At 41.7% G+C, this 14,920-nt stretch overlaps 1 protein-coding gene across 1 annotated transcript in view; it reads right to left on the bottom strand.

The window, feature by feature from the left end:
* Window positions 1-4,108: 4,108 nt before the first annotated feature.
* FAM169BP (Protein FAM169B) overlaps window positions 4,109-14,920 on the bottom strand; it is a 40,628-nt gene continuing 29,816 nt past the window's right edge. The window contains exons 6-9 of the mRNA XM_054169115.1: window positions 11,910-12,092; window positions 9,445-9,573; window positions 5,482-5,558; window positions 4,109-4,491 (exon numbers count right to left, since the gene is read on the bottom strand). Coding sequence (XP_054025090.1) covers window positions 4,255-4,491; window positions 5,482-5,558; window positions 9,445-9,573; window positions 11,910-12,092 — 626 coding nt within the window. The 3' untranslated portion in view covers window positions 4,109-4,254. The remainder of the gene's footprint in view (window positions 4,492-5,481; window positions 5,559-9,444; window positions 9,574-11,909; window positions 12,093-14,920) is intronic.

Raw genomic sequence — 14,920 nt, 5'->3', positions numbered from 1 at the left:
GTGAAGCAAAGTATGGAATAGGCAGGGAAGGGACAGAAATGGAAAAATTAGCTGCTCGAGTTATTTGCTGAACAACTGCAACAGAATCATCTCATGCTGGGAAGCTATGAAATACAACATGGAAAAAGGCCGCCCAGGCTTCCTGAAGAGACAAGAGGGCATGAGCATGAAGAGGCAATCTGGGTGCAGCCTGCACTTTGTGCTGCTCTATGGTTTCATCTTGACCTCACAAATATTTGACAAAAATCAACTCAGGGCCCGCTGGAGAGAAACTCCACAGATGCAACAAGACTGAATGGCAAACACAAGACAAGCTTTACCACATCCTCATCCTCCTTTCACTGAATTGGTAACCCCTCTGTGAAGAAGTCAGCTAACCGGTAACTTTTCTGTGAAGAAGCCAAGCCAGCCAGGGATGTGTTTCAAACCCGGGCACCAGCTGGAGCAGCCAGGAGATGACGCCAACGTTCAGCTAGGTAATGGCGCCATCTCGTGGTAAGAGTAAAGATGACGCTGGATCAACTATTTCAGTAGTGCCCTGTAACCATTGTGGCCATTAAAGACAGCACATTAAAACAGGTATCTATCAGTTCCTCCACGCTCTTTGAGTTTTACGTGGTGTGTTCACGATTAAGACATACACAAGCACAGAAGAATCCTGTGATGATTACAACCACAGGTCATAGCAGCTAACCTGTAATGATCAGTGTGATTGTAACTGTAACTGAGTCTCTGATGGCGTTTGGGCTTCTTAGAGGAATGTAGACAACTAAAAATCTTTGAAAGGCCAAGAAGAATGAATCAAAGTCAGGAAAATCTGCCTCACTGAGACAGATCCAAACTCCAGTGCAGTTCATCGATGTCAGGATGGACCACAGGGTGTTCATCCCCACACTGGAAGAATGTCGACTGTACCAGAGCCATAGCTTAGCATTAAACAGAAAAGCAAAACCCATCAAATGAGACTAGAACAAAATTAATTCAGACTAAAAAAAATGGGTGCACTTGTAAACACAGCCCTTCAGAACAACTTGCCAACGAACGTGGCAGATTTCCCACTGCCCAACATCTGAAAGGCAAAACTGTCAAATCAAAACAATCTTTCTAAAAAATGAGTTGTTTTAACCAAAACCAATGGCTTGTGATACAGCAACCACGCATGAAATTGTCTGGCTTGCATTACATGTGAAACATCATGACAGATTAATGTAATGAAGCTTCTTGCCTTAAAATCCATATGTTTACTTGTCTTGAGAGCCATTCAAATACTTTCTTCAGCTGGCACACACCCAGATCACTGCTAGCACTAATGCTGATGTCTAACATCTTGCCGGTAGGCCTGACTTGAGTGTCTGTGCTTATGAGAACAATAGCTACAGACTTCCTTTCAGCGGGTCTGCCACCTCTCACACACACACACTTACCTCCTCGTGACACCCTCGCGTGGAGCTGCAGAAACACCGACGCTTCGAGCCGCAGCCACCAGAGTGTGGATTCAGAGACTAAATCCAAGGCTTTAAAAACTTCACTCCAAAAACTGGAATGCTCTTTCAAGCTTTTGCCAACTTTTGCAGCAGTCTGAAGCCATCCTATCCTTGAGTAAATGCAGATTTCTTTTATACAAAAGATCTTCCACTGTGAGAAGAAAAAGTCTGTGCTGTTGGGAGGGCATTTTTTTTCTATTAGGACAGTGAAGATATGGATCTGTTTCTGCTTCCCTCTCAGGATTCTAGTGATTTCATTTAAGAAGCACTTCAGACTGACAAGAACACATTGCAGGTCCAAGCTTCAAAATGAATCACATAGCTTAAAGTGCTAAATGAAAACAACGACAGAAAAATACAAACAAAATCCATCGCTATTCAGACAAGTGCTGGGAGCCAGCATTTCTGACCCTACAGGGAAGGAGTTGGTGTCTTCCTGCAGCATGGAGCCCAGGGGTTTCATATTAGTAAGCAGGACCTCAGAACTTCTGGCCCTGGTTCTTTACTGGATATATACAATGCGCAAATGACTGCATCCTCTTACTCTGCAGTCTCTGCTCAGTGTGTTTCATGTGCCAGGCAGGGCAGATGAACTGAATGTAGAACATCCCTAACTGTCACAAGTTTTGATCAGAAGGATGATGTGATCACTTTTTTTGATCAGCAGTACCAAGCCATCTGCCAGCACCACCTCATCAAACGCACCTTGGCTTACTTCTAGAACATGCCCAGTTGCTATCATGAGCATTTTTGATGAAAAAGCATTACCTAGAAAACAAAAAGCTACAAATAATCCAAGATGACAATTCTTACACAGAGGAAGGAAGCAACTCCTCCAGGAGAACAGCAAGTAATGTGGCTGCTAATGCAGCCAGTGGATTGCTGGATAATAGAGAGGGGAAACAGAAACACAGTCTGAGAATATTGAAAAGTGTCCCCAGGTATAGAACCAATTTAATCAAACTGGGTATCTGCCCATTCCACATCCAGTACCTAGCCACCCTTTTTATTCTAATACAAAGTCATGCAGTTTCCTGAGGCCTTCTTAGATAAAATTTTGCTGAAAGACTTAAATCAGATTAAACTTCTGAATAGTCTCTGCTTGTTGGAACAACTCCAGTTTACCTTACCCTGACAATCATAATGTAGGCTGTTATATGTACACTAGACAGGCTAGTTTGCTAGGCTGCTGCAACTCAGGAATCAGCTTTTGTGAGGAGAGATACAGTCATTTTCTATCATGCTTAGAGCTGCTCCTATTGCAACTACTCATAAATATTGTATTAAAAAACCCAATCATTTACTAATACATTAAGTAAGAACATAACAGGAGAACACACAGTTTCTAGAAGTCTGTATAGCGTGCCCTTTGTGACTTGATTAAACAACAACCTGAAGATAACTGATTATAAAGTTAGTCCTAAAGGCATTATCGTTGAGACAAGAGAACCATAGCAACATGATTAAGGCTGGCACACAATTCAGTGTTTTAATTCTCTTGGCAAACTCTTGTAAGTTCCAATTATAGCTTTTTTTATTATTATTTAAAAGAGATGCCTAGAAAGGTCTGGTTTCGATGTGTCTCAGGCATATGGTTTACTGAGCAGCACAACAGGGAAGGAGTTACTTGGATACACGAGTAAATGCTATGTTAAATCGCAACCCCAAACAAAATGAGGGTGACAGAACTGTGTGTGAGCCGTTATGCCAAACGGGGGGGAAATATATATCCCCACAGTGCACCTACAATGCCTGCCCACAGAACTGTCTCCTTGGAAATGCTGGATTTGTTTCTGGGAAGAACTAGCTACCTCTCCTTGTTCCAAGGTATCCACTTCAGAATTACAGGCTGCTGGATCTCTTCAGGCTCCTCAAGTCCCTACTGCCTACCTCTTTGCAAAGTCTCCTCTGCCACTGGACTAAAGATCTGAGCCTGCAGTGCTTCACCTGGTGTCATTAATACAACATTACAGCTTTAAACATTCCCCACTTTAAAAAATCATTTAAAAATCTAATACAGAACCAGCCTGGGCTGAAATATAAACATTTCTTTACCAAACCATATAATGAGTAATCTAATGAAATATGTTATACATCCAAGCTAATTAGGTGCCAAATATTAGGAAGGAGCCTACAGAAAATAAAACATGGAACATGTAATCTACACAAAGTTCTACACCCTGAATTTACACACAGCACGATCACAGTGCTGAATTTAAAGGCTGTTTAAAGCCTGTAGCTTGTTCACTCTTCTTCTCTGTATCAAACTTGTGTGTTAATGGAGTTTATATGCCAGCCTGTCCACCATGGGGCTTAAGGCAGATTTTTCTGCTAGAAAAACTCAAAGGAAAACAATTCCTGATCAATTGTTCTCTTTGAAAGGAAGGTTACAGCTGTCATTCTGATACCAAGGCGTGTTGCAGTCTCTCTCTTCCATAATGCAGGATGTGGTTTCCATAGAAATATCTTCATACATCAGTATCTACAAGCTCTCCAATTATTCCCTTTTGGACATCTCATGCAATCCAATAAAATCTTTTCAGAGCAGGGAAATAACCAGGCTCAACTACAACTTAATTACTTGCTGAGAAGAAAAAGAAAAGGCCAATTAAGGAACAAAAGCTTTATTTAAAACAAAACACAAGATGGAGAACAGGAGTCTTGCAAAAATATTGTCTCTTACCTGAAGAAATGCCTCCAGTATTACAAACTATGAACAGTCACAATTTTTGAGGCCACACTGAGATTTTGCTGATTTTTAAAAGTACAATTATGGTACCATTCTAACTTGTTTGGCAGCCTTGTCTCCTACTAAGCCCCCAGGGCCTGCTCTTCTTCTGAATCCTTTTCTGAATGTTTTTCTGAATCGCTGAGCATTGCCTGCACCATGTTTTGAGTCCTCTTGTTCAGGACACGATGAGTTTAGAGTCTGTGCTGCTGCTGGGTCATCTTTTATTTCTGCAGTATCTCCTGCCACTTTCCCGACACCATGAACGGATTCAACATCCTGAAATAAGAAGCAAGACAGAGGGAGCACCAAATTATACACAAACAACATAAGCACTGACTTGAGCCCAATAGAAAATGCTTCTGTCAACCAAGGCCACCATAAGCATGCAAGGCAAGAAAGCGAGCTGCATTGTTTGTATAGAACAGGCTTCACTCCTGCTGCTCCTCCCGAGTTCCCAGAAGTGTCAGCATAAAGCAAACAGGGAGCACACGGAGCCTTGATCTGGCTGGGTGGGCTCTGCAGCCATGACCACAGCACATAACGCAAGAGCGTGCACCGCAGGGGCCAGTGCTGTCACAGCTTCCCCAGGAGACCTATGTCTGAAGAAAACAAACTGAGTTAATTGTGTGGCAACCCAAATGTGCCGGGGAAACAACCCCTACAGCTCTTTGTTTTGCTTCCACTCCTCTCTCCTTTTTCTTTGTTACTTGAAAAATCTTCATTACTGTGATTTGTTTTCTCAGATACATGTACCCCCTAACTAGATTTAGGCTTCCTTCAAACATCTTGGCCTGTTTCAGACCTCCACCCTGCAAAAAGCTAAGTGCAGTCAGGTCTGCAGCTCAGTAGTGGGATGAAATAGTTAGAACCATAGAGATCTTGGCTTACTCATTATAAAGGTGTCACAGTCAAACCCCTGTGCAGGCACAGGAAAAGCCACAGTTCAGTAAGCCACTGCATAGGTACACCTTGGCATTCGTTGTATGTCAGCTTGGTCACAGTTCCCTCATCTCAGCAAGGATCAAGCTAGTACATTTAGCAAAAACTATCCTGTAGTCTTTAACCTCTCAACCAACTATAGCTATATAAATTAGCTATACAAACCAATTATATGCATATGTATAAATACTATCTTCATAAACCTGTGGGCAGTAAACCAAAATCACCTATAGCTGTCTGTGATGGTCTCCTACTTAAACCTCACAATGACTAAAAAGGGAAAAGACCACTAATTAAAGTGACAAAATAGCAAATTAATCACTTTACCTTATTCACCTGGTTAACAACTGGTTGTCTGGGCTTACTGCATTGAGCATTTTCCATCTGAGAGCCCTCTTCAGCCTCTGGAGAAATGGGGTGAATAATTTTGTCCCAGAAGAGATTAAATGGTAAAAAATATTAGCAGACTTCCATGGCAATTTTAAGAAGCACAGCAGAAAAAAAGCTCTTGCCTTGCTTTTGTCAGTTAACCAGACCAGGGTGCCCAATGACACTACCACAAAAACCTAACATGAACAACTATGCTAGAAACAAAATACCTCTGGGTCTTTATTAGCCTGAGTGTTGTGCTAAATTGATCATCTATTCATCTCTTATACCCAGAAAACCCATATTGCTTCCTGCCTTTCAGAAAACAGAGGTATTCTGATGAATTCAGGTAGAGGATTAGGAAATTGATTCTAATTCCTGTTCAGTTTGCTTCCTTTTTTAATTTACTTATTTTTGTTTCGTATTAGTTCATGTTTCCATGCTTCATGTATGACTAAACTGCTTCAAAACAGCTCCATTTACTGCTTGGTCAATTTAGCACCTAGGACCAAGTCAGTTAAATGATTTCTGTTCCCAGAAGAGAAATGTCACAGTGCTCAGGTGACTAAGGCTATTTGCTGTAAATAAATGTCTCCATTTTGCAAACAATGAGAATTAATTCAGAATGAATAATGGCAGCAATGTGTGACAACATGCTGGAGAGCTTCATTTTTACAGCCCTGTGTATGCATGCAGCCAGAAATGCACATGCAACATCCAAAGAGCTTGGTCTTTATAGCCCTAAGTATACATGCAGGCAGAAGTGTGTGTGTGCATTTCTATGTCTATGTATCAAGACCAGCTGCAGAAAGCAGTGCTGCAGTTTAGCTGTACTGCCACTAGATGCAGCCACATAACCTTGCAAAATTTAAGATTCTGACTTCAGGGTTACAGAAACCTTTTCTGGAATATTCATGATTGCAGAAATCTTAAACAACATCAATAGTATTCAATCCTGAACACTGGCCCCCAAAAAGGCAGAATTTTCTACTTTTCTTCTCAATTATTTTGTTCCAAAACATAGCATTGCAAATGTCAACAGGGATCTAAGAAATCAGAGCAGAGTAAGACTTGTCTGTTTTCATGGTGGTTGCCATAGATCAGACTGGGGCTGACAATATTGAATTACATCGTGTTTTGCTTTCTACATAACAGAGCAAGCAGGAATGAAGCACTATGTTCCCAAGTGACACCCTAAAGATAGAATCATAGACCAGTCAGAGTTGGAACAGACCTTTAAAAGGCCATCTAGTCCAACCTCCTGCAATGAGCAGGGGCATCTTCAGGGTCAGGCTGTTCAGAGCCCCATCTGACCTGACCTTGAATGCTTCCAGGGATGCGGATACCTACCACCTCTCTAACCTGCAGCAGTGTTTCACTACCCTCAGTGTAAAACATCTCTCCTTTCATCTAGTCTAAATCTCCCCTCTTTTAGTCTAAGACCATTGCTCCTTGTTTTATTGCAACAGGCCCTGCTAAAACTTCTGCCTCACTCTCTCTCATAGGCCCCCTTTAAGCACTGTGAAGGGCTGCAACAAAGCCTCCCTGGAGCCTTCTCTTCTCCAGGATGAAGAATCACAACACTCTCAGCCTGTCCTCACAGGAGAGGCGTTCCAGCCCTCTGATCCTTTTTGTGGCATTTTCTGGACCCACTCCAACAGATCTATGTCATTCCTGTGCTGAGGACCCCAGAGTTGGATACAGCACTCTAGGTGAGGTCCCACCAGAGCAGAGGGGCAGAATCACTTTCCTCAATCTGCTGGCCACACTGCTTTTGATGCAGCCCAGGATACAATTGGCCTTCTGCGCTGCAAACACGTACTGCCAGCTCATGTCCAATTTTTCATACACCAATATCCCCAAGCCCTTTCACCCCCTCAGCCTGCATTGATACCTAAGACTGCCCTGACACAGGTGTGAGCACTTGCTCTTGGCCTTGTTGACCCTCATGAGGTTCACATGGGCCCCTTTCTCTCTAGTTTGCCCAGGTCCCTCTGGACATCCCTCAGGCATGACTTGGTGTGTGTGTGTTGGAACATGTAAGTGTACAGCTCCAGTGGTTTCCATTCTGTGCCACATCTTTTTCCTCTCAGTGTCCCCACACCACAGCTCTGGAGCACAAGTTTCTCTTTACATGTATGGTAAGCAGCACACCAGATCAGACAATAGTGGATTCCTGCACTCAGAAAAGGTTTTTGTTTTATGAACTATTAAGAAATATCATGAAACTCTGGAAAATGCTCGTTATTTCCTCATCAACTGTCAGACAGAGCTATGCAGGAGTGATGCTGCCTTTAGCTCAAAGCAAAACCAGGAAAATCCCCCTAATTTGAGCAGGCCTTATCTGTCCTGCGCTCTCCCTTGGTATTTCCCTGGGTGCATGATATGCACAGTACTGGGATAATACAAGCACAAAAAAGCACAGGAGTAGATATCATTTGTAAAACAGATATACCAAAGGTATTACAAACTGTTTTAAATAATGAATTTATAGTGGGTTTATTTTCCAGTGAAGATGGGTGGGAAAAGGCCTGTTCAGTACACTCAGTGTAAATTAAAGTGAGGCTCCTTGAGCTGTGCACCAAAGTGGAGAAGATGATTTAAAAAGCAGGGGTTTATTATGTATTTCAGTGCCAAATAAACTGATTCTGCTCCCTTCCACTGTTAAGACCACATTGCAAGTCACAGAAAAAACCACACACATGCCCATTTCTGGCTGATAGTTTCCCTCCTTCCTCTTTTTGTAGGTATGAGATACCTGGTTTACATGAAGAAGAACTGGCCAATGCAGTTCCCAGGCCTCATGTATAGCTTTTACTGACAGCCACTCTGGTGAAATGATATTTACCCACAATTTGGGTTGTCTCTCTTTGCTTATTTTTGTAGAAGATGGCAAAAAGAAGAAAGAAAAAAGGAAGGCTACTCCCCTCCAGGAGCCACATTCTGTTTGCTGATCTGATCATAGTTCTCTTCAATTGTCATTAAGAAGCTGAATTTAGCAAGATGGATTAAAGGAAAGAGCAACACACCACTTTCTGTTGGTTTAAAGCATGGGGAAGTTAAATATAATGGCATCAGAGGAACCCTGCCTAGGGCTAAATTCTGACTAAACTCTCCTGCGGGATGCTGTAGACAAGATAAAACACAGTGCCTCAACTGAAGGTCTCCAAGCCAATACAAAGCAGGACAGATGTGGGAAGGCATGGGAGCAATTTGCTCTGCAGCACTCCTTGCTGCCCTCCCAGTAAGAGACAATGTGTCCCCTTCTTCAGAAACCTAGTGCTTATCACAGCTTGTGTGCAAGCAGCAGAGGGACCTGTCTGCATCCCCAGGCTTGCTGAACAGATTACATCAACAAGATCCCCATGTGAACCGTCAAAAGGTTTCCCTACTCTGTGGCTGCCTTTCATGAAGTAGGTTCCCAGCAAGAAGGATTTACCTCATAGGAGAGTACTTAAAATCTTCCAAAAAACATAATGAAAATGTCTGTGTTTCCATCCAAGCATTGGCAGCAAACTGAAGGTAATTAAACACATTGCCCATGTGCCATACAAATTTCTTCTTTGTAACAATTTCAGACAAATAAACCCCTCTCTATAAGCCAGACACTGTGGCACAACAGGAACTTCTGGGGCTAACTTCTGCCCTGCTGAAAGTGCACTGCAAGGGGAGTTAGGGCCACTTCAAGCCAAGATCCTTTGTTCAGTATCTCTCAGACACTCTCTAGTTCAATTTCATTAGCTCATAATTTCTAAGCAGTGTCCTTTTTACTGGGAAGAAAGCCACAAACTGGACTGCAGACTCAGTAGTTTCTGCATGTGCAAACAAAGAAACCACCTATCTACTATCACCCTTGGGTTTATCCCTTATCTTTATATCACTAACATGGCCAAGTTCACATTGTTGTTTATTTTAACTCACTTCCTGAAGGGGATGACTCCATCTGAAGTTTTAACCAGATATTCATTCGCTGGCTCCAGTCTCCTGGTGCTTCCACCTCCCATAGTCGCTTCTGCTCCTCAGGATACATCTGTAAGAATTTCTGACAAACTGAAAAGGAGAAACCAAGGATTGAAGGCACAAATGAATGAAACACACAGTGGATGAAGGAGTGTATTCTAGCCTGGAAGTTCTCTCAGACATACTTTCATTAGTTCCCTTGGAAGTCCCTTCATCTCTTTTCTTATCTCCTCACCCCTTTTTTTTTTTTCCCCTTTTTTTCTTTCTTTTTTCTTTAGCTGGGGCTTTTAGGAAAAGTCTGTGTGAAATGACCTAAACAGGAACAAGCAAATCCTGTCCATCTCCTGCAGACTAGAATACTTCCCTGTGAGCACAAAAATACAGGACTGGAAATTACTTACCTAGCCCACTTTTTCTGGCACTGCATTACAGGACTATCTCCAGACACTAAGCAGGTTTTAGACTAACAGCAGTGCAGGTTTTTTCACCCTCCTACTCTGAAATAAAAGCTCTTTCAGTATTTTCCAGCTTTAACCACTAAGAATGCTACTCTAACTTCTAGTTACAAACCAAACCTTTGTATCAGTTTGTTCTTGGGCAAATACTTCCCTCCATTTTACTACCTCTACGCTATACTCCATTGCTGGAGTTTGTTTCCCTCTTTGGGTGTGCAAAACAGGAAAAAGGAAGAACTAAGAGAAGTAACAGGAGTACCTAGGTCAGATGCATGATTACCTTTAGACAACATTCCCACAGATTCTTATCACTGTCAGTACAGGCTGATCATTTGGATAAATGATCAAATTTAGGTTTGCTTAAACTCTCAAGCTGAAATCTGTCTTATTTAAAGGTTTCCTTAGGATGTTTCCAGAGCCAAGAGGAGGTGCACAGTTAGAATTAACAGCTAAAAAAATTGCAGGGGGATTCTTGCATTTTCCTTAACCATCATTCTATCAGTTCCAAAAAAGTTACTTTCATGCTCTCCTCTGTCCATTGTAGCTCATCACAGTATAGAACGGAATGGGCAATTTATCTTCAACATTCAGGTGAGTTTAACAGTGGGATGTCAAACCAAAACCCCTAATTTTGGTATGTAAAGAGTTGCCTTATGGTAACGAGCAGATCCCTGTCATTAATTTCATCCAAGGAAATCCAAACTCAATTCTTTCCATAAAAGTTATGGAAAGTAACACATATACCAAACCAGAAACAGCTGACACATGTGGGTTTGCTTCCTCCTAAGCCTCTACAGCACATACTAGTGAACACTCTGCACATTTAGCACACAGATTTAGAGGAAAAGGTTGGTTCCTTTTGTCAAAGTATGAGATGGTGGTTGTAAGGAAATTAAAAATTTAACTTGCAGTATTAGCATTTTATAAAAGTAGTGCCCAGAAATCCGAATTGGAACAAGTCCAATTTATTCACTCTAAACTCAGCTGAGATGACAGCACAGTCTTGCAATGTATTGCTAGTGTTAACATACAAACAATGCAGCTTTCTGATCCAGAGTGTCTAAACCATTGATGCCTGCCATAGGGAAAGTGAAAACTATCAAGAGAAGAGAAAGACTGTTACCAATACTATTCCTTCCCGAATTTAGAAACAGCATTACCTTGGAAACTCCTAGGGTACATTTGTATGCATTGAGGTACATCTGTATACATTCAATGGCACACACTGAAGCAGAGAAAAAGCAGATACAATCCAAATTTTGCTGACACTGGTAGGAAAAGTCTGTGAAGTCATAAATCAATAGAAACATCTCCCCAGAAATGATGGTAAATACTGCATGCCATGCAGAGAGCAACTTTGGGTAAAAATGCTTTTATAAAGAGAACAGGTTTATAAATAATACTAGAACAGATATTTGCTGTAAATTTTGCCAGCAAAACCAGAACTTCAGCCTGAACACAGAGAAGACAGAAACTACTCAGGGATCTTTTAGAAGTGCCAAATGCTCCGACAGTCAACACAAAACAAGTGCCTGGATGACTGAGCAGAGCCTAGGTATTTGGCTTATTAAATATAACTCCTTACAAACACAGCATCTACAAGAGCATTGTGTGCGTGGTGTAGGCTTGACAATATCTTTTGAGCCTTTTCCCTCTGGTGTCATACAAAATGGGTAAGTCACTGTCTAGGGCAATGACATAGTTCTATTTCTGAGAGAGAGCAAGATAAGAATGCAAAGTGTCAGGCAATGTGAGGTTTGTGCTTCTCATTGTCTTACATAAATATTGGCCTACCTTTCCATAGGATATGCCAGATGGCTCAAGAAAAGTAACTGGTTGCATGCTAACAATGGTCCAGTTCAGATGAGTGCACTGAACTCTTACATAGTTAAGAAAATCCTACCAAGACCATATTGAAGTTTATACATTATACATGACCCTTACCTAACATTTCCACATCAAATGATTTACCTTGATACATGGCAGCAGAAATAGGGCAGCTGATCCCCAAGGCATCCTCAGCCATGAAAGACTGGCAGAAATCATGCAACATTTTCATCCCTAGGCCACCTCTTCTGTACTTTCTCCGGACAAATATAGTATCCAAAACTGGCAGCAAGTAACACTGAGCGGTTGTGCCATCACAAAGGCTCCCTGAAAGCAGACAAGTGAAAAACAGATGAATTTGAAAACACAATTGGTATTGTTGCACTAACTGCTGTGTGATTCTAGCCACAAGTACTGTCCTGATATATTTCTGCAGACTATGAGGATGACCTCAACAGAGGTCACCTTGCAGGAGGATGATTTGTGCAATTAAAGTGAGAAGATGTCCATCATGTGGCTGCCAGGACTCACCATAGTTTTGTCCAGACTCCAACTCTTCATAATCAGACCACCCAGATATGCAGGTAACATAGACAGGCAAGTTCATTAGAAGATATAAATGGGCTACAGCCAATGAGGCATAAATATTCTGAATGTAATCTCAGTATATTCCTTTAGCTTTTGGCTATTCTGGTAAATCATCCCACAAACTCTCTTTATGAAATCCACTGAACTACACAACGGAGTATGACCTAAAAGCTCAGAAGATGCAAACTGTCAGATGCGGCCAGATGGTGGGGAAGGCTTTCCAATAATGTTCAAGCTAACAATTTCATGACTGCAGGGAGAGAAGAGAAGCTCTCTTGGCCTCTGCATGCATTGCTGTTATGCCTTTTCAAATGGTATGATAATAGTCTTAAATGACTTGACTGGCCCCATCATTTATACCTCCTTTTGACATTTACTAGTTAGAAAGTTATACAACTCTTGTACTGCATAGTCTTTGATCCCCTCGTTCAGTAAATTCTGTAGACAACTGTATGAAAGAATATTTGTCTCCTTCAATTATTTGCCAGCACATATCCAGGAGTCATCTTCAAACCTTTATTGGTAAAAGAATCACACAAAATGTTTGGGTTGCTGAAACTGAAAACAGATCCCTAACTGCTCACACTCGCAGGGATTCTGGGACATAAAAAAGGAGTCCAGCACTCACCTCCTTCAGGAATCAGAGCAGAAACTGGGCACCCCCAACAACTCAGCATCTAACAGGAAGGCAAATGACCACCCAAAGAGGAAGAACTGTATTTGAGATGCCAATTCAGCAAAGTGTACATGACTGTGCTTAATTCTAGACCCTGATTCGTCAAGGCTGGAGCTCTCCATTTAGCAAGGATCCATATGACACATACTCAGCCTTACAGGAGTATGTAGCTACATAACCAATCCATTCAGACCCAGGCTCGGTCTGCTCCAGCTTAATCAAAGCACATGCTTAACTTCAAACACATGTTCAAGCACATTGTTGGAACAGGATAGGTTTGTGGTGGTGTTTATAACCTTTCAATATTTGTAATACATGCTATGTAGTTACTTTCTTTTCATGAGCCAGAAAATGAGTATATCCCCAGTCCCAGTGTTAGATGCCAGCCCAGCAGAGATGCTGGATTCCAGTAGTGTTGCACCACACATTCTAAGAAAGGGACAAACTCATGAAGTCAATAGCTTTCGGGATTTCTGCGTGCTGCAAGTGTCCTTGTAAGTTTATTATTATCTCATATAGTCTGTCTCCTATAAATCCTGATGAGACTGCTGTGCAGCAATCCCAGGAGCTGAGTGATTTATGTTTGCACTCCTAATTTTGTGTTGAGAAGACAACAAAAGCTTGTAATGTCTAAAGGCACTGTAAATACAAAAACCATGAAACCATTCTTCACCTTGTCCCTGGGAAACATATTAGAGGAGTAATAGCCTACAGCCATGTGAAATAAATAAAATAAACAAAGCAACCTTTGAAACAAAGGCCGTTCTGTCTCTGGTTCCCATCCAATAGCAAAGAAGTTACCGTAAGCCGATGGTGGCCCAGAACTGACCACTCAGCTCTCACACATTTGATTCAGAGGTTTGGTTCATTGTTGAAACACACAAACAGACTGAGTTTGAGGTGAGGGAGGAGACGGGGAAAATAAGGGCATTGGCAATGGAGATGGAAGTACTCATAGAGTCTGCCCTTTGAAAGCCTTTGATCTGTTTGGTTAGGTCACGAGTGCCAAATGACCAACTTATGAGCCGGCAAAACGGTAAACAGATATTACAAGGGCAGGAAAGCAGACAGCCATTAACATTCCCAAGGAGCCACAAACCAGAAAAAAACAATCCAGTCCCCACATCCAACAGACCCAAACAAAACAAGGTTGTGCATACTGACTATTTCCCTGCTGAACAAGTTGGCTTGGCGCACACATGTTTGGACAGGCCTTAAGCAGGCTGAGTGCTTGTGTAAAGGGTGGGGAATATTTCTGCTGAATAGATCCCAAGGTCAACCCATTGTGTGAGTTTGTATGTGAGAAGGGGAACAAAGGTTCTGGCTTCAATAAAATTTAATGAATTCATGTCTTGACTGGTATGTAGTCATTTAATTTTTATTACAGTCAGAACCTTCAGTCTGCCTCAGAAATGCACATTAAAAACATTATTGCTAGAAAACAGAGAGAGACAAAAGCAATTATCCAACAAGATTTCAGCTAATTGTCTGTCAGGTTAGCTTCAATTTGGAGTTAATTTTTTTTTTCTCAAATAAATGTATGTAACCTGTGAAAAATAAAATCCTATTATGTTTTAGTGATTATTTGTAGAGAATACCACCAGGCCTACTAAGGTATTAAAAGAAATTTGCAAAGGCTGGTATTAAGAAAGGTGTGAAAAGGATTATAGCTTGGACAGCCACTTCCAAGCACCATCTCTAAGGCTTTGGGGCAGAAGAAGGCAGAAATTCTGAATGAGCTTTGAAGTTTTGCAGTCAGATCGTGTTCTGGAGCACCTCTGAAAAGTAAATGAGAAGCCAACAATGCATCACTCCTGGTTCAACTGCATGTTTTACAGCCTTCTCAGGCCCCAGTTTTGTTAAGGCTGGTTTGACTCAGCACAGAGACCAC

This window comes from Dryobates pubescens, chromosome 17 (assembly GCF_014839835.1).
Source record: "Dryobates pubescens isolate bDryPub1 chromosome 17, bDryPub1.pri, whole genome shotgun sequence".
NCBI lineage: Eukaryota > Metazoa > Chordata > Aves > Piciformes > Picidae > Dryobates > Dryobates pubescens.
The sequence above is the reverse complement of the archived record's forward strand: the minus strand, read 5'-3'. Positions and strand labels throughout refer to the sequence as shown.